This window comes from Schistocerca nitens, chromosome 2 (assembly GCF_023898315.1).
Source record: "Schistocerca nitens isolate TAMUIC-IGC-003100 chromosome 2, iqSchNite1.1, whole genome shotgun sequence".
Lineage (NCBI taxonomy): Eukaryota > Metazoa > Arthropoda > Insecta > Orthoptera > Acrididae > Schistocerca > Schistocerca nitens.
Window position 1 is genome coordinate 563,492,363 of NC_064615.1, and position 22,283 is coordinate 563,514,645.

Below are 22,283 nucleotides of genomic sequence, written 5' to 3' on the forward strand. Positions count from 1 at the left end.
TTTTGGAAGGCAGAGGTCTCACAGTGGATCAGAGGTTTCGTTATGCAACATCCATGTCACTGGTGCAACAAATCTGCAATGAGAAGTATTAAGGTGTATCTGTTTCTTATTTTGTATTACACCCTGATTATACCTAAAACAAAATCCAGTTCTTGGCAAGGTTTCCAGGACTAAAAGCAGATCTCAAATTAAATATTCTACATTACTGAGTTACATCACTACACAGACTGTTTTTATTTCATTGGGCTACTGACTGCAATAAATTCACTTAATTACACTTTCATTTAAAAAAGAAAATGTTATGTCTCAAAGTGGTTGAAATATTTAAGTGCCATTCAAAGTAATTACACAGTCTGCTGAGTGCAATATCACAACGAATTTGTACCTCAACAACCAGTTAATTCGGGCCAGGCTACAGACTCACTGAGGTGTCAAGAAGTCTCAAATTTCCCACTGACTGTTCAGACATTAAACTATCTTCAGTTAAACACTGTGGACCAGGACAAGATTCTACTCGTTTTCTTAGGAGAGGAAATCATAGTACATCTCCACCTGATGCAGCAGCAGCAGCATCATGGGTATAAAGAATAAAATCAATGCTCACACCCATCAGGACAGCACTTTGCAGCAGAAAAGCACAACATGATAATGTTCTGAGGTCCTTAAATTAACAGGACTGAAACCACACAATGACATCGCTCGATATAAGGACTTCAATACGACATGCAATTCATTCACCCAGAATATTACTCCCACAAACCTTTTACTTCATAATGATGAGAGAAAAATTCTCAATTGAACATCAAGATGATTTAACAGTTCCAAGCAACAGTTTCCGGTATTTGGAAAGAACATTTATAAAGAAGAATGTGAGCTCTCCAGCAGAAGCATCTTGACTTACACATAATGTGTTTGCCTTTCTGTTTCAAGAGGTATGATACAAACTTGATGCCACTGAGGTTGACCACACAAGAAATGTTGGAAACACATCAATCCTCAAAACATACATCTCCACATCAGCTTTGCACCTGAATGCTTCACAAAATGCATGTTGGTTCACAGACGGATCAATAGGTAGGCACTTCTACACAGAAAAACATTTATAGGGTTATTTAAGGATAAAAAGCACATCATTATGAATGACAAACAGGAACTGATTCCAGTTCGAAGTGTGGTGGATAATAATGCATACACTCAAGAGGGGCAATAAAAAGTGAATGAAGTTGTATTGGATCAATCAATGTGGAAAGTGTCTCATGTATCTGTATCAGATGAAGAGCGTGATTCCAGAGTTCAACTGTCATTAACTTTTCATTCATGGAAGCTGTTTGAATATCCAGTTCTACTGAGGGCAATCTGACAGATGTGGGTGATCAAGACATCAGTTCAATTCATAATACTAGCACTTTTTTTTCCAACTTAATGGATTTGCACACACATTCTGACAACTGGTTAATGTGTCAGTATGGGGTGTGATCACCTATGGCACCAATACAGGCCTGACAGTGACAGGACATATTGTGAATGATGTCATCAATCTCATGTTGAGGCAATAAAGCCCATTCTCCTGCAGAGCTCCTCACAAAAGTTTTGGAGAGGGGTTAGTGGATGCCAACGTGATGCAACCCGTCTCCCTTGTGCATCCTAGACATGCTCTATGAGATTCAAATCGGGAGAGCGAGCAGGCCACACCATGAGTGCATTTCCAAAACAAGCACCAACCATATGTGCTCTACGAGATCAAGCATTATCGTCCATCAAAACGAAGTCTGGGTCCACAGCAGCTCACAACAACCATGCATGAGATCCCAAGATCTCCTCACAGTACTCGACAGTAGTTAAATCTTGCTGATTCGCCCATGCAATTTCATGAGGGGGTGTTCGAGTTGTCAACGTAATCCCTGCCCACATCATTAGGGTTCCTCCTCAATATCAGTCTCTTCCCACAGTGTTTGGGTCCTGAATTCATGTTCCATGTTCCTTCCACATGTGAATGCTTGGAGAATCACTCTCCAGACCAAATTGGGACTCATCTGTGAAAATAACATTCCCTTCTGCAAATACACACCAGAGGTAGACAGACAGCATGTCTCCAACAATAAGGCCACTCTGCTGAAGCCTTCTGTACATCGTTTGCCTCAATACAATACGTCCAGGGATGCTGTGATGTCAGATGCCAGTTGCAGTGCAGTAGAACGGTGGTTCCATCATGCCCTTACAGCCAAATAATGGTCCACTCTTTTTGATGTCACATGTCGTTGGCCCTGTCATGGAGTCCGGGATACAGTTTCGGTCTCTCTAAACAGTCACCTCATCGAGAATCAACACAACAATTCCCATTAAGCCATCGGGCCACATCATCTTGTGACCATCCTGCTTCCATTTTTCCTATGACCCTCCACACAGCAGAGTGACTACAGGTGTGTTCTCTATGCCATATTGCACAGTCTGTGACTGTGTACACAGTGATTGTTAATGTGGGACTACCCTGCGAACACTATCCCACTTGAAAGGTGCCCTGACGCCATTGCTGGCGTGGTTGTCCATTGATCGGAATGCCATCTTCTGTGCAGAACATGATCATAATGACATCTGTTGACAGTCTGTATGATTATTTTGTGAATTACACACACGACAGGTCAGTAGCAGTTTGTTGCTTTAATTTTGGACACTGGGGTATATAAGCACTCGAGTTTTGGAAGGCAGAGGTCTCACAGTGGATCAGAGGTTTCGTTATGCAACATCCATGTCACTGGTGCAACAAATCTGCAATGAGAAGTATTAAGGTGTATCTGTTTCTTATTTTGTATTACACCCTGATTATACCTAAAACAAAATCCAGTTCTTGGCAAGGTTTCCAGGACTAAAAGCAGATCTCAAATTAAATATTCTACATTACTGAGTTACATCACTACACAGACTGTTTTTATTTCATTGGGCTACTGACTGCAATAAATTCACTTAATTACACTTTCATTTAAAAAAGAAAATGTTATGTCTCAAAGTGGTTGAAATATTTAAGTGCCATTCAAAGTAATTACACAGTCTGCTGAGTGCAATATCACAACGAATTTGTACCTCAACAACCAGTTAATTCGGGCCAGGCTACAGACTCACTGAGGTGTCAAGAAGTCTCAAATTTCCCACTGACTGTTCAGACATTAAACTATCTTCAGTTAAACACTGTGGACCAGGACAAGATTCTACTCGTTTTCTTAGGAGAGGAAATCATAGTACATCTCCACCTGATGCAGCAGCAGCAGCATCATGGGTATAAAGAATAAAATCAATGCTCACACCCATCAGGACAGCACTTTGCAGCAGAAAAGCACAACATGATAATGTTCCGAGGTCCTTAAATTAACAGGACTGAAACCACACAATGACATCGCTCGATATAAGGACTTCAATACGACATGCAATTCATTCACCCAGAATATTACTCCCACAAACCTTTTACTTCATAATGATGAGAGAAAAATTCTCAATTGAACATCAAGATGATTTAACAGTTCCAAGCAACAGTTTCCGGTATTTGGAAAGAACATTTATAAAGAAGAATGTGAGCTCTCCAGCAGAAGCATCTTGACTTACACATAATGTGTTTGCCTTTCTGTTTCAAGAGGTATGATACAAACTTGATGCCACTGAGGTTGACCACACAAGAAATGTTGGAAACACATCAATCCTCAAAACATACATCTCCACATCAGCTTTGCACCTGAATGCTTCACAAAATGCATGTTGGTTCACAGACGGATCAATAGGTAGGCACTTCTACACAGAAAAACATTTATAGGGTTATTTAAGGATAAAAAGCACATCATTATGAATGACAAACAGGAACTGATTCCAGTTCGAAGTGTGGTGGATAATAATGCATACACTCAAGAGGGGCAATAAAAAGTGAATGAAGTTGTATTGGATCAATCAATGTGGAAAGTGTCTCATGTATCTGTATCAGATGAAGAGCGTGATTCCAGAGTTCAACTGTCATTAACTTTTCATTCATGGAAGCTGTTTGAATATCCAGTTCTACTGAGGGCAATCTGACAGATGTGGGTGATCAAGACATCAGTTCAATTCATAATACTAGCACTGTGGACTGACACGAAGAGAAATCTGAAAAAGGATTCAAGCATATTTGAGACTTTTAAACTAATCCATGTTAAAATTTACCTAACTCCTGAGTTCTTTTCCATACGACAGCCTGCAGCCTGACTGGGGTAAAAATGTGTGTAGCCCATGGGCTTACCATGAGACTGATATATTCAGGTGCACATTCAGTCTACAGAAGTTTAAACAAGTAGCACCCATAGTGGTGACAGGTGGTTCACAGAAAAATGAGGCCATGAAATCTGGGACTGTTGACATACACACTGAATTTGAATCATCACAAAGCCTACCTCCAAGAAATGGAACACACACATTATTGCTACATGACCATCTTTAACACTATTCACCTCTCACAGATATCATACATTTAGAATAAATGTAGAAAAATTGCATTACATGCAAGATATTTCACAATGACACCTCAAAGTGCAAACATCACACGGAATACATGCTTTTCACAAGAGTGGACAATTTTTGTTTCCGAATGTTGTACTTATTATATGCTCCAATACTGGACAAGTATTAATGTGGTCATCCATAACTGCTGCTTCCCCCAAACTGTTTAGTACAGTACAGTGTGCAAAGTCTCATAGAAATGCTGCATGGCTAACTTGCTTTCACCATGGAAAATGCTGGAATGAGGAGGGAACACCATATGAAAATATGGCAGCATCACACCAAAACCATGATAATACAGACAGTATAGTTTATGTCAAAGGTCATGAGATGTGTTGTGGTTGCACGACGTCTTGAAGGGTGCATCAATCTGAAATCTCTAAGGATACAGCTGCCCATCAATTCAAAGACTCAAGCAAGTGTGTGTTGATGACAACAATGACTGTGCTTCAGACAATGTACAAATATTTTTAAATTGAGAAATCATACTGTCTTTTAAAACTGTATTTATTTATTCAGCTTCTTCTTTATTCCTTAAAGGAGTTTTTTAACCAGATAAGTATTCATCACACACAGCCTATGCAGTTTGTTGTGGGTTGGAGTTATAATTTTTGACGCCTCTTCTATACAATACTGAGAGCGGTAAATCTTCTATTGCTCCCGGTGGCCAGGGACATATGTGAGCCTCTGTACATAGAAACATTCCAATCCTTTAATACATCCATCAAAAAAGTTTTGCATCAGCCTACCTATGGACTGTGGCTCAGAGGAACCCCGACAGCAAGGCCACCATCTTGAATAACGCTTTAGTGGAGCCACAGGATGTTGTATTACGACTCAAACTGTGCGCAATAGGCTGCATGAAGCGCAACTTCACTCCCGACATCCATGGCAAGGTCCATCTTTGCAATCACGACACCATGCAGCGCAGTAAAGATGTGTCCAACCACATGCCAAATAGACCGCTCAGGATTGGCATCACATTCTCTTCACCACCGAGAGTCGCATATGCCTTCAGTCAGACAATTGTCGGACATGTTTGCGAGGCAGCCCAGTCAGGCTGAACGCCTTAGACACACTGTCCACCAGCAAGTGCAGCAAGATGAAGGTTTCCTGCTGTTTTGGGGTGGTATTATGTGGGGCTGAGGTACACTGCTGGTGGTCACGGAAGGCGCCGCAACGGCTGTATGATACATGAATGCCATCCTCTGACCAACAGTGAGTGCAACCATACCGGCAGCATATTGGCGAGGCATTCATCTTCATGGATGACAATTCGCGCCCCCACCATGCACATCTCATGAATGACTTCCTTCAGGATAATTACATCGCTCGACTAGAGTAGCCAGCACGTTCTCCAGACATGAACCCTATCGAACATATATGGGAGTGTCCGCCCCCGGTAGCTGAGTGGTCAGCACGACAGACTGTCAATCCTAAGGGCCCGGGTTCGATTCACAGCTGGGTCGGAGATTTTCTCCGCTCAGGGACTGAGTGTTGTGTTGTCCTAATCATCATCATTTCATCCCCATCAACGCACAAGTCGCTGAAGTGGCGTCAAATCTAAAGACTTGCACGAGGCGAGCGGTCTACCCGACGGGAGGCCCTCGTCACACGCCATTATTATTATGTCTGGGAGTAGATTGAAAAGGACTGTTTACAGACGACATGACCCACCAACCAGTCTGAGGGATCTACATCAAATCGCCGTTAAGGAGTGGGACAATGTGGACCAACAGTGCCTTTATGAAGTTGTGGATAGTATTCCGTGACAAATATAGGCATGCATCAATGCAAGAGGACATGCTACTGGGTATTAGAGGTACCGGTGTGTACAGCAATCTGGACCACCGCCTCTGAAGGTCTCACTGAATGGTGGTACAACATGCAATGTGTGGTTTTCATGAGCAATAAAAAAGGTGGAAATGATGTTTATGTTGATCTCTATTTCAATTTTTTGTACAGGTTCCGGAACTCTCCGAACTGAGGTAATGCAAAACTTTTTTTGATGTGTGTATATGACCAGATGTACACACTTCATCCGTACTCTTTCTTCTTCTCCTCCATGCCCTGTTTAATTTTACACTCACAATGTATTTCTCTGTCTTTTAACACTACTGTATGAACTGTGGACCTAACACACTGGGTGACCATCAATTATCTGATTCTATCACAGCAATCACTTCAGCACACATCCAATATCACAAGAGCGTCTCCAGCTTGTGTGAGATATCTAAAGTGTTGTGCCTTGTGACATGCATGCACCAAGGCCAGCAGCTTCCTAAAATGCAAGGTTTATCAAAAACCCCTTTGCCACGGATTCAACACTTATAACACCATCTTCTTCAGAAGGAAATATTGACAAATGGGTTACATGTTGTACCTTAAAATATAGCCACAACATGTGACCCAGTTGTCAATGTTGCCTTCTGAAGGTGTTTTTATAAATGTTGAAAATTGTTTAATAAATGTTCAGTTTTGCAACTGATTGGCTGATTATTATTTCTAAAAGATTTCGTCCTTCAGATGCTGCTCCAGCCATGTACAAAATGTTTTATGATTTGAACCACGACACTAACACACTTCATAGCATCAGTGTCTGTGAAGTGCAGTACATGACTAGTAGATCTTGCTATTTCTTTCAGGCAGGCATTATACTTCCTAGTTTCCTTGGAATCTTCAGCATCACACAAAAATACTAGTTATATTGTCAGGTGGCTTTGGACTATTTTTCACGGGTCTCTTGTTTTTGTTGACTTTTCTTTATTTCATTGCTGATGGCTTTGAATTTGCTGCTGTATACAGTTGGCTATTTTCCACTTTTCTGCCTCTTGGGGTGATTTTGAAGTATGCGTGATATATTTTAACAGAATTAGGTTCCCAGAGTGCCCTAGAGAGCTAAAACACTAAGAAGAATCGCTTCTTGGCTGTTGGCAAGATCAATGTGTAGTATTTGTGGCCCTTAAAAGGGCCGTTTATTGAGAACTGCTTTCAATTATTATATAAAGTACAATCACAGGTTTACACACTTTGGAGGAAGTGAAAAAGGAGCTCCACTGTGACCAGATGTATAAAATTTGCCACAAGTTGGCTACAACTGCCTTAACAAAAAACTTGCAATCATCATTAAGAACCCAACAGGAAGAATTTGTACCCTAATGACAGCAGTCCACAATGGAAATAAGCTGTTTTCTCCTAATATGGAGGAGAAAACACTTGTCTCTCATCAACGTGAGTAGTACAGTACCTTCCTATGGCAGTGGCAGCAGTATTGAAACACTGCCAAGTACATTTCTGATGCTGCCATGGATTATAGCCCCAAAAATCTCATCCTGTAAAACTGATACAAATATAAATATCACTATTCCAATAGCAATTTTTTCTGTGCTCGACTTTATAGTTGCTAAACACAAACTAACAAATTCTGTACATGTAGAGGCAAACAATAATTTAAATTATGTTTTCAAATTTGATTTAATTAACATAAAAATATTTACACTAATTATCATCTCTGAGTTTCACACAGTAGTTAGCGACTAGGCTTCGGTGGAACCCACGCCTGAATTTTTGGTACTGTTGTGCTGTAAGGCATATATGAACCTTCAGTGCCAGATTTATTTTCTGTGTGGTCAAGCATCCAAGGGTACTTGGGCCTGTGAGGATCCTGAAACAAAAGGAAATAATTACATAACTATTTACTTAAAAATGATATCAAAAGGCTGGAAGTTTTTCTGTATGGTGGTGTCATATACAACAAATAACTAGTTACTTGATTTCAGTTACACTCACTCAAACATTTAATATCAGACTGAAGAGAGGCTATCAGTACCATGTAAAGTACTTTTATGCATGTAGAAATAAAAGTGATGAAAGAAACATTCACTAGCTTATGATGACGAGTGTAGCAAACACATACAAAACTAATCATAACTGACCCAACATATCATTCTTTAATACAGCAACAGGCATTTCCTATTTAAAGATAGGGTCATATGTGAAAGCTGTTGAGGCATATGCCATCAGTCCTGCAATTACTGTGCAGCAATCTATGTGAGTACTACAACTAGCTGTCTATGAATATAAACGGTCAGTTTAAGAGAATCAGTTTGGCAGTAGGAATGACATTTGAAGCACGAAGCTACAATAAGAATGGAACACCAAGAACAAAGCGCTCAGATAGAAATGGGTGTAAGACAGGGATGCAGTCTTTCTCCCCTACTGTTAAATCTGGATATCAAAGAAGCAATGACAGAAAAGAAAGATAACTTCAGGAGTGGGACTAAAATTCAGGGTGAAAAAATATTCACAATAAGATTTGCTGCTGATGTTGCATCTTCAGAGAAAGTGGGGTAAAATTACAGAGCCTTTTAAATGGACTGGAATGAGCAGTCTACAGAGCACAGAATACTACCTTGGAAGCAAAATAGCTCTTGGCTGACAAAGCAAAGATTATATAAGCAGGACACTGTCACAGGCAACAAGGGTATTTCTCACTAAAAGACTTCCACTAGTACACACCATTGGCCTTAATTTCAGAAAGACACTTCCGAGCATGTACACGGTATTGCACGAAACTGAATCATGGACTGCGAGGCGAGGGGAGGGGGGGGGGGGGGCTACAAAAGAATGGAATAAAACCTATGAAGATGATGTGCTACATAAGGATACTTAAAATTTGGTGAACTGGTAAGAAATGAGGTGGTTCAACACAGACACAGCAAGAAAAGGAACGTCAGAAACACTGAAAAGAAGGGACAAAATGACATATGCTAAGACATCAGAGAACAGCTTCCACTGTGCTAGTGGGAGCTGAGGAGAGTAAAAACTGACAGTCAAGACACATACTGGAATATATCCAATTGTTTTGTTTTGCTTTAGGGTGCAAAAAACAACTGGGGTCATACGTGCCCAAGTCAAAACTATAGAACACGAACACAGAGATGAGTTAAGCGACTATACGTCAATCCTGGACAGAATAGGAGATAGCTAAAAACATGCACGTGGAAAAAGGGCTAAAAAAACACCATGCAGAAACGAAGGTCCAAAACTAAAAATTAAATGGCCTTGCCATATTGCTTTGGCAGATAAAAAGTAAAACATGGTTGAGAGCCCATGTGTCATTTGCTAAAACGGCTTATAAATCAGATGGCAAACCGAAGCTAGAACGTAAATTGTTAAAAAAAAAAAAGGACATTCCAGTAAGAAGTGGCAGACAGTTCAAATTTGGGCACAATGTATACAAAGTGGTGTAGTAGCATCACTTAGCAAATGACTAAATGGCTAAAAAGGCAGTGCCTAATACGCAGCCGAGTTAAAATAATCTCCTCCCAGTGGGAGGGCCAAGAGGAGGCCGTCCAAGGCACCGGGAGAAGCTTTATGAGGCAAAGCTTATTCCCGTGAAGAGAGGACCATTGGCAATGTCAAAGGGACACCACCTCTTGACAGACGGCACCACAGAGATCATCGGAGGGAATATAGGTACTTGTGGGCTGAGGTACGAGGACTGCAGCCTTGGCAGCTGTGTCAGCAGCCTCATTTCCTGGCAGACCGACTTGACCAGGGACCCACAGAAACAGGACACTGGCTCCATGGAGAGTGAGCAAGTGACAGTTTTCCTGGACACGCTGCACTAAGGGATGAGCAGTGTACAGCGCACATAGACTTCGGAGGGCACTGAGTGAGTCTGAGCAGAGGACACAATTGGAAAGGCTGTGTCGCCAGATGTACTCCGTGGCCTGATACAAGGCGAAGAGCTCACTGTAAATACTGAGGAGTGTGTCGGAAGCCGATATCGAAAGGCACGGGTGCCAATGACGAACGCACACCCGACCCCATGGTCAGTCCGAGAGCCATCAGTGTAGACAAAGGTACTATCGTGAAGTTCCATGTGAAGGTCATGAAACTAGAGGCGATAGACCAAGGCTAACATGGGCAACTTCACGAAGCCAAGGTGGTGAAGGGTTCACACCCACTGGGTAAGTTGCAGGTAGTGTGAAGTTAAGCCGCCGTAGCAAGTGGCGAAAGCGGATTCCATGAAATAATAGAGAAGAGGGACGAGCCCCATACTGATGATTAAAGGAATCATCGAAGGAGGAGGCACAGGAGGGGTGGCCACACATGGCAGACAAATGGCATGCATACCTGCTGAGGAGAAAGTTGCGGCGGTAGGACAATGGGAGTTCAGCAGCTTCAGCATACAGACTCTCAACCAGGCTGGTGTAAAAGGTGCCCGTGACGGAACAGATGACATGATGGTGGACAGTGTCGAGATGGCGTAAGAGGGATGAACGTGCAGATGCATAAACAAAGCACCCATAGTTGAGTTTCAAACGGACAAGGGACCAGTACAAATGGAGGGTGGTTCGAATCGGCACCCCAGGAAGTACCGCTAAGGACATGTAGGAGAGTGAGGGACCACATACAGCGGGCTGGCAGGTAAGACACATGGGAGGACCAAGAGAGTTTCCTATCGAGCATGAGCCCCAGAAATTTCATAGTTTCAACGAATGGAAAGGCAACAGGCCCAAGATGTAGAATGGTGGGAGAAACCATTAGCGCCACCAGAAATTCATGCAGACGGTTTTGTCAGGAGAAAAGCGAAAGCCATTGTCGATGCTCCAGGAGAAAAGACAATCAAGACAGTACTGATATCAAGACAGTACTGATATCAAGACAGTACTGATATCAAGACAGTACTGATATCAAGACAGTACTGATATCAAGACAGTACTGATATCAAGACAGTACTGATATCAAGACAGTACTGATATCAAGACAGTACTGATATCAAGACAGTACTGATATCAAGACAGTACTGATATCAAGACAGTACTGATATCAAGACAGTACTGATATCAAGACAGTACTGATGATGACGCTCAGAGAGACAGTGAGGGCGCAATTTCATTTCCTGAAGGCAGAGTACAAGGTGACTCTGCAATGCTAAAAGCAGCCATAAACCCTCTTTGTGGGACCGAAGGCCGCAAACGTTCCATTGGAGGACAGTCATGAGGAGGAAGAGATGGAGGCCGCCGAGTGACAGCTGGTGTAGAGTCGCTACTACAGGGCATAGGGGCAGGAGGATCCTGCTCCAAGGGGTCCACAGAAGTATCGGCTTGCTTGTGTGGTCAGTCCGTGGAGTCTACCATTGAAAAACAGTTGGTAGTGTGCACCGACAAGACAGAGGCCGACCAGGCTAAGTTAACACGTGGTGACACCATTGAACAGGATCTTCAAGACTGTTTGCCTTTAGCGGATTTCTTCGAGCCTTTCCAGTTAGAGGAAGACTCGGATGTTGTTTGGCTGGAGGGACGGAGGAAGTCTTCATGGGAGTACTACTTCTGTCCTTTCCTGCCAACTGGTTCTGTAGTCAGTGGCTTCACCCCTTGAGGTGAGAGTTTGATGGTTCGTTGCATGGCGGGAGGGGGGATGGCGATGCTACCTTGACACTGGGCAATTTCACAACCTCCAAGCCGAATTTGAAGTCACATGTCTGCATGGCCATATCCTTCATGGAGCCAAGGGTAACCAAAATCAGAACTATAGGTGCCAGATGGGAGAACACAGGGTTTGCAACTAGCCAGTAACTTGCAAGCTACTGGGTAAGGCACTTTTTCCTTTACCTGAATCTCTTGGAAAGCCCGCTCATCTAGATACACGGGACAATCCCGAGAGGAGGCGGCGTGGCCGCCGTTGCAATTGACACAGTGGGGATGAGGAGGCAGACAATCGCCCTCATGTGCATCCCTGCCACAGGTTACACATTTGGCTGGGTGTCGACAAGATGTTCTAGTGTGGTTAAAACGATGACATTTGTAGCAGCGCATCAGGTTTGGAACGTACGGCCGGACTGTGATAATTTCAAAGCCTGCTTTGAGCTTGGACGGCAGCACCACCCTATCAAAGGTGAGGAAAAGAGTGCGGGTGGGCACCTAGGAGGAATCTACCTTTTTCATTACATGATGAACGGCAATGACATCCTGATAAGAGAGGTAAGGTTATTTTTCAGCCTTGGTTAGATCATCAAGCAGCTTGGTGTAAATTACACCATGGGAAGAATTCAATGTTTTGTGGGCCTCGACATGAACAGGGTAGCCATGGAAAAGCGAGGCAGCAAGCAGGTGTTGTGTTTGAGAATCAGAAGCCATCTCCAGAAGCAAAGTGCCATTCCGTGAACAAGAGCAGAATTTCATAGGGATAGCAATTGCATCAACACCATTCTGAATAATATATGGACTGACTGTGGCAAAGGACTTATCGTCTTCAGTACATGAGACCACAAGGAACCATGGCACAGCGGGAACGGTCTTCGAATCAATACCCTCATTATGTTTACACTTTGTAGACGTCAATTGGGAAGATGAGTGACTCATTGCAAGAAAATCCACCATGATTGCCAACGTCTCCGATGGCGTGCTCCTTCCAACTGGGGGCTTCCTTCACAGTGGGGCACACCCACCTTAGGTGATTGTTCACACCTCAGGTCACACCTCCCAAACATCTGACAGAGGGACCAACTGGCAGGAGAGGAGGAGGAGATTAGTGTTTTAACGTCCCGTCGACAACGAGGTCATTAGAGATGGAGTGCAAGCTCGGGTGAGGGAAGGATGGGGAAGGAAATCGGCCGTGTCCTTTCAAAGGAATCATCCCGGCATTTGCCTGAAGTGATTTAGGGAAATCACGGAAAACCTAAATCAGGATGGCCGGAGACGGGATTGAACCGTCGTCCTCCTGAATGCGAGTCCAGTGTGCTAACCACTGCGCCACCTCGCTCGGTAGAGGGACCAATTGGCAATTTGGGAAAGTTGCAGCTCAGGCAATCACGCCTCCCTGGGCCTGGCCTGTACCAGGGCGTACATGCGAACCCTACCTGGCGACCCAGGGCTGGGAATTACGCGTTACTCGTGAGATGCATGGGCCGACCTTCAGGAGCACACAGGGAGGAAGAAGAAAAAAAGAGGATCCTCGAACACCGAAGTGGAGGAACGAGAGGAGAAGGGAAACAAAGAAAGGAAAAGTGAGCCAAAAATAAAGGTGAGACTATTCGTGCATCAGTGACAGAATGCAGAACATTCCCAATAAATCCCCAGAAATGTTCCCCAACGGATGGGAAAAAGAATAGCAAGAGGATAGACATGCAGCACAAAAGGGAAAAATGCTGCAAAGGCCAAGCACGAACCAGCCAAAGAGTGGCGAGCCCCCAGGGGCTCCTTCAGAGGTAGGGGACAGGAGAGGAGGAGGTGGTACTGCTGCTGCTAAACAATATGCAAGTTATTGGTTGGTTTTCCTCAGTTTTAGTTGTTGTTTCCATCCTGAGATTTCCATTATTCTAATGTCAGATAATTAGGTACCTGCAAATAAAGGGTTATTATTCAACAAATATAAAAATTAAAAACTTGACTATATCTGATGAAATTGTTATAAGAGAATCAATAAGAACTTTGGAGAGCAAATTAGTTCTACTGCTTACAGACATTATTCAGCAACAAGCACCATTATGTTATTGTGATAGAACAAATTGTTTCCAGCAGCAGAATAAAACTTTCAATACAAAATAAAAAACATAAAAGGCAGCATTCAACATATTCTGTAGATCCCTTTAGTGGATGTGAAACAAGCCAAAATAAAGATTAACAGAGTGAGGAAAGTTAGACGTTACCCATCATTAATCTGCTACACTCTTATAAAGTAACATAATACAGTTAACAAAGTGCATCTCACTTTAAAATAAGCCTGTTTGTTTCCTGCTTATGTCTTATTCTGGCTGTTTATCTATTATTGTGTAACGCCCCATCAGACCAAAAAGCTTTGAGACTGAATTAATAAAAAACAGAGAAAAACCAGGATTGTAGTTTTAATGCCTTAGGTGTTTTGTGTAGTCTCCTCCATTTCAGTACAATGCAAATAACATTCATACAACCATGTAGAACAGCCAGAAAAATCCTTCTTTGGGATGTTGTTCAACTTGCACATCACGTTGGATTGAATTATGAAAAGGATAGTTGCTACTCGCCATATAGCGGAGATGATGAGTCGCAAATAGGCACAACAAAAAGACTGTCAACCAAGTTCAATTTGAACGTCTAAGATTAATGATACCGGAAGGAGTAATGTGGGACATGAGATGCTGCACCAACAATCAGCTGTGTGTCTAGTAGCCATGTGTTGTGCACGGCCAAGATGGTTAATACAGTGTGGTTCACCTATCTGTGACTCAGCATCTCCACCATATGATGGGTAGCTATTGTCCTTTTCATAAGTCATTATTCCATCCTTGATTTTACATAGGCTTGAATGTCGGTTATGTCATCATAGCATTGACCCTTCATGTACTTTTTGTGGAAGGTTCATAATGATAATGCTAAGTCTCATGACCCATGATGATTTTTTCGACAAAAGAATTTCCGCATCTTGAATTTCAATCAAGTCATAGCAGGTGTCCATGCATCTTTGCATTTGTTCAGGAGTCAAGGTGTACAGGTCAAACTTTGCATGTATGAGTACTTTTCTCTTCTTCAAAACATTATGTACAATGTCTTTAACACTTTACTGTAAAGCTGTTGCTCCATTGCAATTTGCAACACAATGTTGACACAGAATGGACACACACTTTTCACTGCCTGCTCACAACTCACTGATCGAATGCACATTTGTTGTTTACATTTGTCAGTTCAAGCTGCCACCATAGTTACTGCGCAGACAACTTTTATCCTCCATAAATGAAATCAGTCTCAGAATTTTTTCATTGGACAGTGTATTTAATTGTCTACACTGGTAATGGCTATAATAGCAAGTGTCTACATGCTTATGGATTGAGGCTTTTTTTAATTAATTAAAAGGCTTTATAATTGATACTGTTACTAACTGTCCAACTAGCAGAGGTTTTCAAATCTTCTAAACTAGATAATCTGCAGAAAGGTTAAGTTTTTGAAAATAGCAACAAGTTGTACCTTGTATTTTCGTATTTACTGGTTTCGCTCTTCAAATGAACAAGAGCATCATTGGAACATACAATTTACAGTTGGCTGACAGCATTAAAGATTGTGTTTAAAGTTGGCCGACAGCTCTATACATAAAACTAGCTGTACTATAGTACTGTTAACTAAAGTACTACAGTACAGACAGTTTAACCCTTTAACTGCTCTGGACGTGTTAATGAGTGCGCCTTTGTACCTGTCCATGTGTGCTCAGGATGTGTTAACACACGCCACCAGTCCTTCTACCTAGTACTCTGAACAGGTCTGTTCAACATTTAAATTCTTACATAATCTGAATTCAGGCCGACATGACACATTCAGAGTACCAGGTAGAAGGATAGGTGGCGTGCGTAAACATCTTCAGAGCACCCAGGGACAGGTACAAAGGCACGCACATTAATGCGTCCAGAGCAGTTAAAGGGTTAATGTACAGAGCTGTCAACCAAGTTTGAACTGTATACTCTGTTGACACTCTTGTTCATTTGAAGAGCAAAACCGGTAAATAAAATATACAAAGTGTGACTTGTGGCCGTTTTCAAAACTTAGTTTTAACAGTCACTCCCACTGACGGTAATGCCTCCCTTTGCACAAAGAGTGTTTAAATATTATGGTTTTTTTTTCCCAGTGATCCCTGAATTTCATGCCTTATGTCTCATGGAATCATGATAAGATCCCTCTCTTGATTAGTGTTTGGCATTCTAGTGCATGCATGCAGTTGGCGCACACACACAATGTAATAAACACAAAGTCTGTTGACATTAAAAAAATTATATGAACTTATATTCTTAGCTATTTTTTTCTACAAAGCATCTGCTTACCCAAATCAATGGATTTGAAGATACCTGCCAACTGCATAACAAATAACAACGTCCACACGAGGTGAGCCTCTACTGACAGCACGCAGGTAACTATTATTCTTTAAATATTATCCTTGTAGTCCAGTAAATATTAAGAAAGAATAAGAAACACTAGGGTTACCGAGTACAGCTAAGGCAGGAGTAACCGCTGTTTTTTTTCCTATTATGTTGCTGCTATTTTGACAATTTAATATTTTGAATGTGTAACCAGACATAGAATGTGGCACTTACAATAACAAACTGTTAATACAGACTATGAAATAGAATTAAATTACAGGCAAAATCATTATGGGATCAGAGGGGTACAATGAGTGACTGAATGAACAAAACATTTATTCCTTAAACTCCACTGTAACATTAAAAAATATATACTTACTCTTGAAGGAGGCAAGTCAGTTTTGTAGTGCAACCATCCAAACCATTCAGCTGGAACTTGACTTCCATCATAATCTACACCCACATTATCAGCATATTCAACCCACCTATTCCGACCTACAAACAAACATTCTTCATATTGATTCAAACAAAAACACCAAACATAAAAGCAGTAAGTGATGCATAGTTTATTTCACACTTACACAAAATATCAAATCAATTTAGTCAGTGTCACACAATAGTTTACTGCTGAGTAATATTCTCTGTTGAGTTGTTAGAGAAAAATATTCATACGTATCATGTACAAAGAATACAAAGAAATAAAGAAAATCAATACAAGCAAAAACTGCGCAATCAGTTTAACAACAGAGAGCTTCAACTGAGAAGCAGGAGTAGCAAGCTCATTCCTTTGATTTACAAAACTATTCACTAAATATCCAATTTACTTTTCTGTGCAAGGACAAGAGCAGCAGAGTAGACGGCTGTCTTTAGCAAGCACCTTGCATAATTTGAAACAACCAAATGATTTGCCTTGCTCTTGGCTTGATACAAAATAAATGTACAGATTTTTGGGTTTGCAGACAAGTATTGTGGAAAACAGTATAGGTTACAGACTTTGATAAAATATGACTGCTGACTTAAGTTGTTGACAATTTGACAATTCATGGGGTGAATTCAAAAGGTAAAGCGGGGGGAGGGGGGGGGGGGGGGGGAGAGGGGAGGTTCTGGAGGGAGATGACATAAGCAATCACCAACAAAAAGCACGGAACAATAACGAGTGAAATGTACAAAATAAACTTCCAGTATAATACAGATTGTCTTTAGTAACACGTGTTTATTTTCCTACAGATGAAGGCATTGTGCATGGTTAGGAGTAACTTAAAAACATATGCAGAGAACACGTGACTGACATCAATTATTCCAATATGAAAATTTACATTCTAATTACTCTAGTCATTGACATAGGAGGTAGTGTTCAGTCTAATGCAAAGAGTACATTGAACATGTTAAACATAAAAACGTAAACAGATGGGATACTTGCCATTAGCAGTAACACTTGCAAATGGTCACCTTGGTACAAGCAGCTTTTTCCCCACTAATGCTATTTCTTCACTTTAGCCTAGTATCATTACTCAGTGGTGCCATGAAATCACATGGGTTCTTCTTAACGAATTTTACGCACAAACGGGATAAACGTACTCTTGAGTCTTCAACGCGCTCTAATGTAAAATTCAAGTAATTTTTGTATAAGTGTGTCATTCCACCGTAAAATTCGTGCAATTTTTGTAAAACTATGTCATACCATTACTCATTCGCACATCACAGCTCAGAGATGGTTGTTTAACTGACTTGGGAAAAATGATTACAGTTATCCAACCTAAATCGGAATTACCCACCTTTTTAACAACTGGCAAAAAATCAAATATTAACCTTAACTGACATACTTTTCTTACCCCTAATCAAACAATGTAACTGTATACTTTTACACTGTTGTTTTACGTTGATTCTTGCTTTCAAAAAACTGGTTCAAATGGCTCAGAGCACTATGGGACTTAACTGCTGTGGTCATCAGTCCCCTAGAACTTAGAACTAGTTAAACCTAACTAACCTAAGGACATCACACACATCCATGCCGAGGCAGGATTCGAACCTGCGACCGTAGCGGTCGCGCGGTTCCAGACTGCAGCGTCTACAACCGCTCGGCCACTCCGGCCGGCATTCTTGCTTTCGTTTCTCCTGTTTCCTGTGGTATTCTTAGCGGTGTCCCATCAAGCTACTTTAACAACAAACTGTTCTATATTGTTACTACCCGGTGACGAGCTACAGTTGAACTACAACATAAGAAAATAAGGTCCAAAGTGAAAAATACTAACCATAGAAGTACATCTTGTTCTCATAATATTTGTTACCATACTTGTCTTCTCCTATCAAAGTGCCAACTTTCGCATCATCCATCCTAGAACATAATATTGACGTAAATTTAAGAAAATTTTCATAATTATCAGTAGTTGTTCAAAGCAATTTATGTCTCTATGCCCTCTCACCTATATAGCTTGTATAAAGTGCCTCGTATTCCCCCATTTACTTTTATTATTTCAAAAAGTCTCGCAATTTTATCAAGTGCCAAATACTTCTGCATTTTCGCACCTCCTCTCTCCTCACAAGAACATTAGTAATTTACGACCAAAGAACTTTAAATAGTAGAATAGCTACAAGGGTCAGTACACGCCAACATCGCTGAGACCGCGCATAGAGTAAATATCTCTGGAGTGAGCATAGCGTTCTGCGCATGATCTCAACATTAAACCAGAATAGTCACCTGTTTTCGGGACTTCGCTGTGCGTGTGTGCTTTCCGCAGCGTTTGGAGTTTATAATATCAATAATGTTTTCACCGTTTGTCGATAGAATAATAGCGATGGTGAATTACTGCAGTTGCTACGGATGCAAAGAAAAATATGTGAAAGGAGGGATAGCAACTTTTCACGGGTACTATGTTTAAAAATTTCGAGACGCATTATAATTTAGGCTTGATTGTGTAGACCTATTTTTCTACGATTTTATGACTATATAATAGATATTACGGCTAGTACAAAAGCTTACAAACAATCGCTTCCTCTCGTAAATTTGCTAGTGGAACTGGAAAGGGAATGGTTAGTTGTTTCAGCAAATACTATCCTCCATGCATTTTTCAGTGACTTTTCGATTATGTATATAGATTTGAAAGACGGGAGACAGATAAATTCAACAGAGTGGGAGTCCGTAATTGTCTTCGTATAATATGTGTGTCCAAACCATTTTGTTTACTATAAAGTTACTGTAGGAGACCATGTTGAGTGTGTCTAGGACAAGGAGAATGATTATGTGTGATTTATATTTTAGTTTCACGAAGGATGAACAACGACAAATGATGTGGCTCCAGAACATAAGGAGGAGTAATTGTGTCCCCGCAGAATATTCCAAAGTATGTTCAAAACACTTTGAAGAGGAATGTTGACAGAGAGAAAAATTTGGATGTTTGTGGCTGAAGGTGGATGCTATTCCAACTATTTTTAATTTTCCACAGCACCTATCACCAATTTCTGCATTCAGCTTAAATACATTTTCTGCACAAATCAAATAAAAAAACAATAGTGTAGCTAATCAAAGTACACATTCATCTTCTTTGGTGTATTTTGCCTTCAGTTTATTTCATTTGTGTCACTTTCCACTTCCCTTAATGGTGATATGGGTTGACTGTTACATGACCAACTATATTTGCTTTACAGTACATTTATTCTCCGATCGCCTTTTTTCCCCCCTTCTTACTCAGTCTACAATTTATTTAATAAACTGGGAGCAAGTACGTAAAATGCGTTAAATTAACACTTCAAAGTGTCACCAGTAAGAACAATTGTGCTTTAGGTCGCAAAAACGAGAAAATAAATACGCAGAAATAGCAGAAGAAAAAGGACGAATTAGCAGGGATATAATCACTAATGTGTGGCAAATTCGGTGTTTTTCGGACTCTTGTAAAAGTACTACCGTACTGTCAAGTCGTTTTGCAAGACTATCATTGCAAAAATGTACGTCAGGCTCTGTAATACTATGAAGTGCCGTATCATACCGAAAACTACCAAAAATGGAGTGCATCTGATCTGTGACACCTATCGCAAAGAAGCAGAATGCAATATCACTTGCCCTTAAAAGTTACGTAGCTGGTTTATTCCCAGTATCAAATGGATACTGTTAAATTGTCTGCGCAACATATATAAATAATCCACGACACCTACGAAAAGAATCCGTCTGTACTAGGGAGATAGTGACATTCTAAATATACAGGGCGCTATACGGACAAACACACGTCCCGAGAACACGTGACCTGGCCGGCAATGTATGTTGACAACACAAAATTTGTTCCGCGCATGTGAATGCTCACTCCACAGATATTTACTCTATGAGAACGCGCATAGATATTTACTCTAAGAGAACGCGGTAAGATTGGTCTGTGACTATGTACAAATCCAGAGATTATTGGCCTGCAGATATAGATTATGCGAAGAATCAGCTCAGTGTAACGGCCAATTCAGACTGCCGTCATGTCCCTTCAAAACATTCTGCAACGAAATTCAAATGGCGGCACCCACACTGTTCGTCCCTTTCCGTTAACTCACGTCACTGCACCTTCAAGATTTGTAGGGTAGAAAGTTTTGACACCTGACACCATCCTTCCATTGTTGATCACATGATCTCACAACTCATTTCTAGTGCTGTGTTTGAACACGACTCGAACTGATCAAACAGTTTAGATCATTGTTTGGGGAATCTTGAGTTCTGTTTGATCTTTTGATTAGCCTACAACCCAGTGATTTTTGTTGGTGCTATCAGAAAGCACAGTTCAACTGAAGAACGGAATACAACCAGTGGGCTTTTACCAATGACGTCACAGCTAATTCATAGATATTAATGTCTTTATTTTCGAGCCATAGATAATAAATGAACCATGGACCATGCCGTTGGTGAGGAGGCTTGCGTGCCTCAGCGATACAGATGGCCGTACCATAGGTGCAACCACAACGGAGGGGTATCTGTTGAGAGGCCAGACAAACATGTGGTTCCTGAAGAGGGGCAGCAGCCTTTTCAGTAGTTGCACGGGCAACAGTCTGGATGATTGACTGATCTGGTCTTGTAACATTAACCAAAACGGCCTTGCTGTGCTGGCACTGAGAACGGCTGAAAGCAAGGGGAAACTACAGCCGTAATTTTTCCCGAGGACATGCAGCTTTACTGTATGATTAAATGATGATGGCGTCCTCTTGAGTAAAATATTCCGGAGGTAAAGTAGTCCCCCATTCAGATCTCCAGGCGGGGACTACTCTAGAGGACGTCGTTATCAGGAGAAAGAAAACTGGCATTCTACGGATCGGAGCGTGGAATGTCAGAACCCTTAATCGGGCAGGTAAGTTAGAAAATTTAAAAAGGGAAATGGATAGGTTAAAGTTAGATATAGTGGGAATTAGTGAAGTTCGGTGGCAGGAGGAACAAGACTTTTGGTCAGGTGATTACAGGGTTATAAATACAAAATCAAATAGGGGTAATGCAGGAGTAGGTTTAATAATGAATTAAAAAATAGGAGTACGGGTTAGCTACTACAAACAGCATAGTGAACGCATTATTGTGGCCAAGATAGACACAAAGCCCATGCCTACTACAGTAGTACAAGTTTATATGCCAACTAGCTCTGCACATGATGAAGAAATTGATGAAATGTATGACGAGATAAAAGAAATTATTCAGGTAGTGAAGGGAGACGAAAATTTAATAGTCATGGGTGACTGGAATTCGTCAGTAGGAAAAGGGAGAGAAGGAAACGTAGTAGGTGAATATGGATTGGGGGGGAAGAAATGAAAGAGGAAGCCGCCTTGTAGAATTTTGCACAGAGCATAACTTAATCATAGCTAACACTTGGTTCAAGAATCATAAGAGAAGGTTGTATACCTGGAAGAATCCTGGAGATACTAATAGGTATCAGATAGATTATATAACGGTAAGACAGAGATTTAGGAACCAGGTTTTAAATTGTAA

At 41.3% G+C, this 22,283-nt stretch overlaps 1 protein-coding gene across 1 annotated transcript; it reads right to left on the reverse strand.

Moving 5' to 3' along the window:
* Positions 1-7,967: 7,967 nt before the first annotated feature.
* On the reverse strand, positions 7,968-18,924 carry LOC126236604 (probable NADH dehydrogenase [ubiquinone] 1 alpha subcomplex subunit 12). The gene is made up of 4 exons (XM_049946041.1): positions 18,766-18,924; positions 18,595-18,677; positions 16,722-16,837; positions 7,968-8,176 (listed from the first exon to the last, which is right to left on the reverse strand). Exons 1-4 carry the CDS (start codon positions 18,858-18,860, stop codon positions 8,042-8,044), a joined length of 429 nt encoding a protein of 142 aa, XP_049801998.1. The 5' UTR covers positions 18,861-18,924; the 3' UTR covers positions 7,968-8,041.
* Between the last annotated feature and the right edge of the window lie 3,359 nt (positions 18,925-22,283).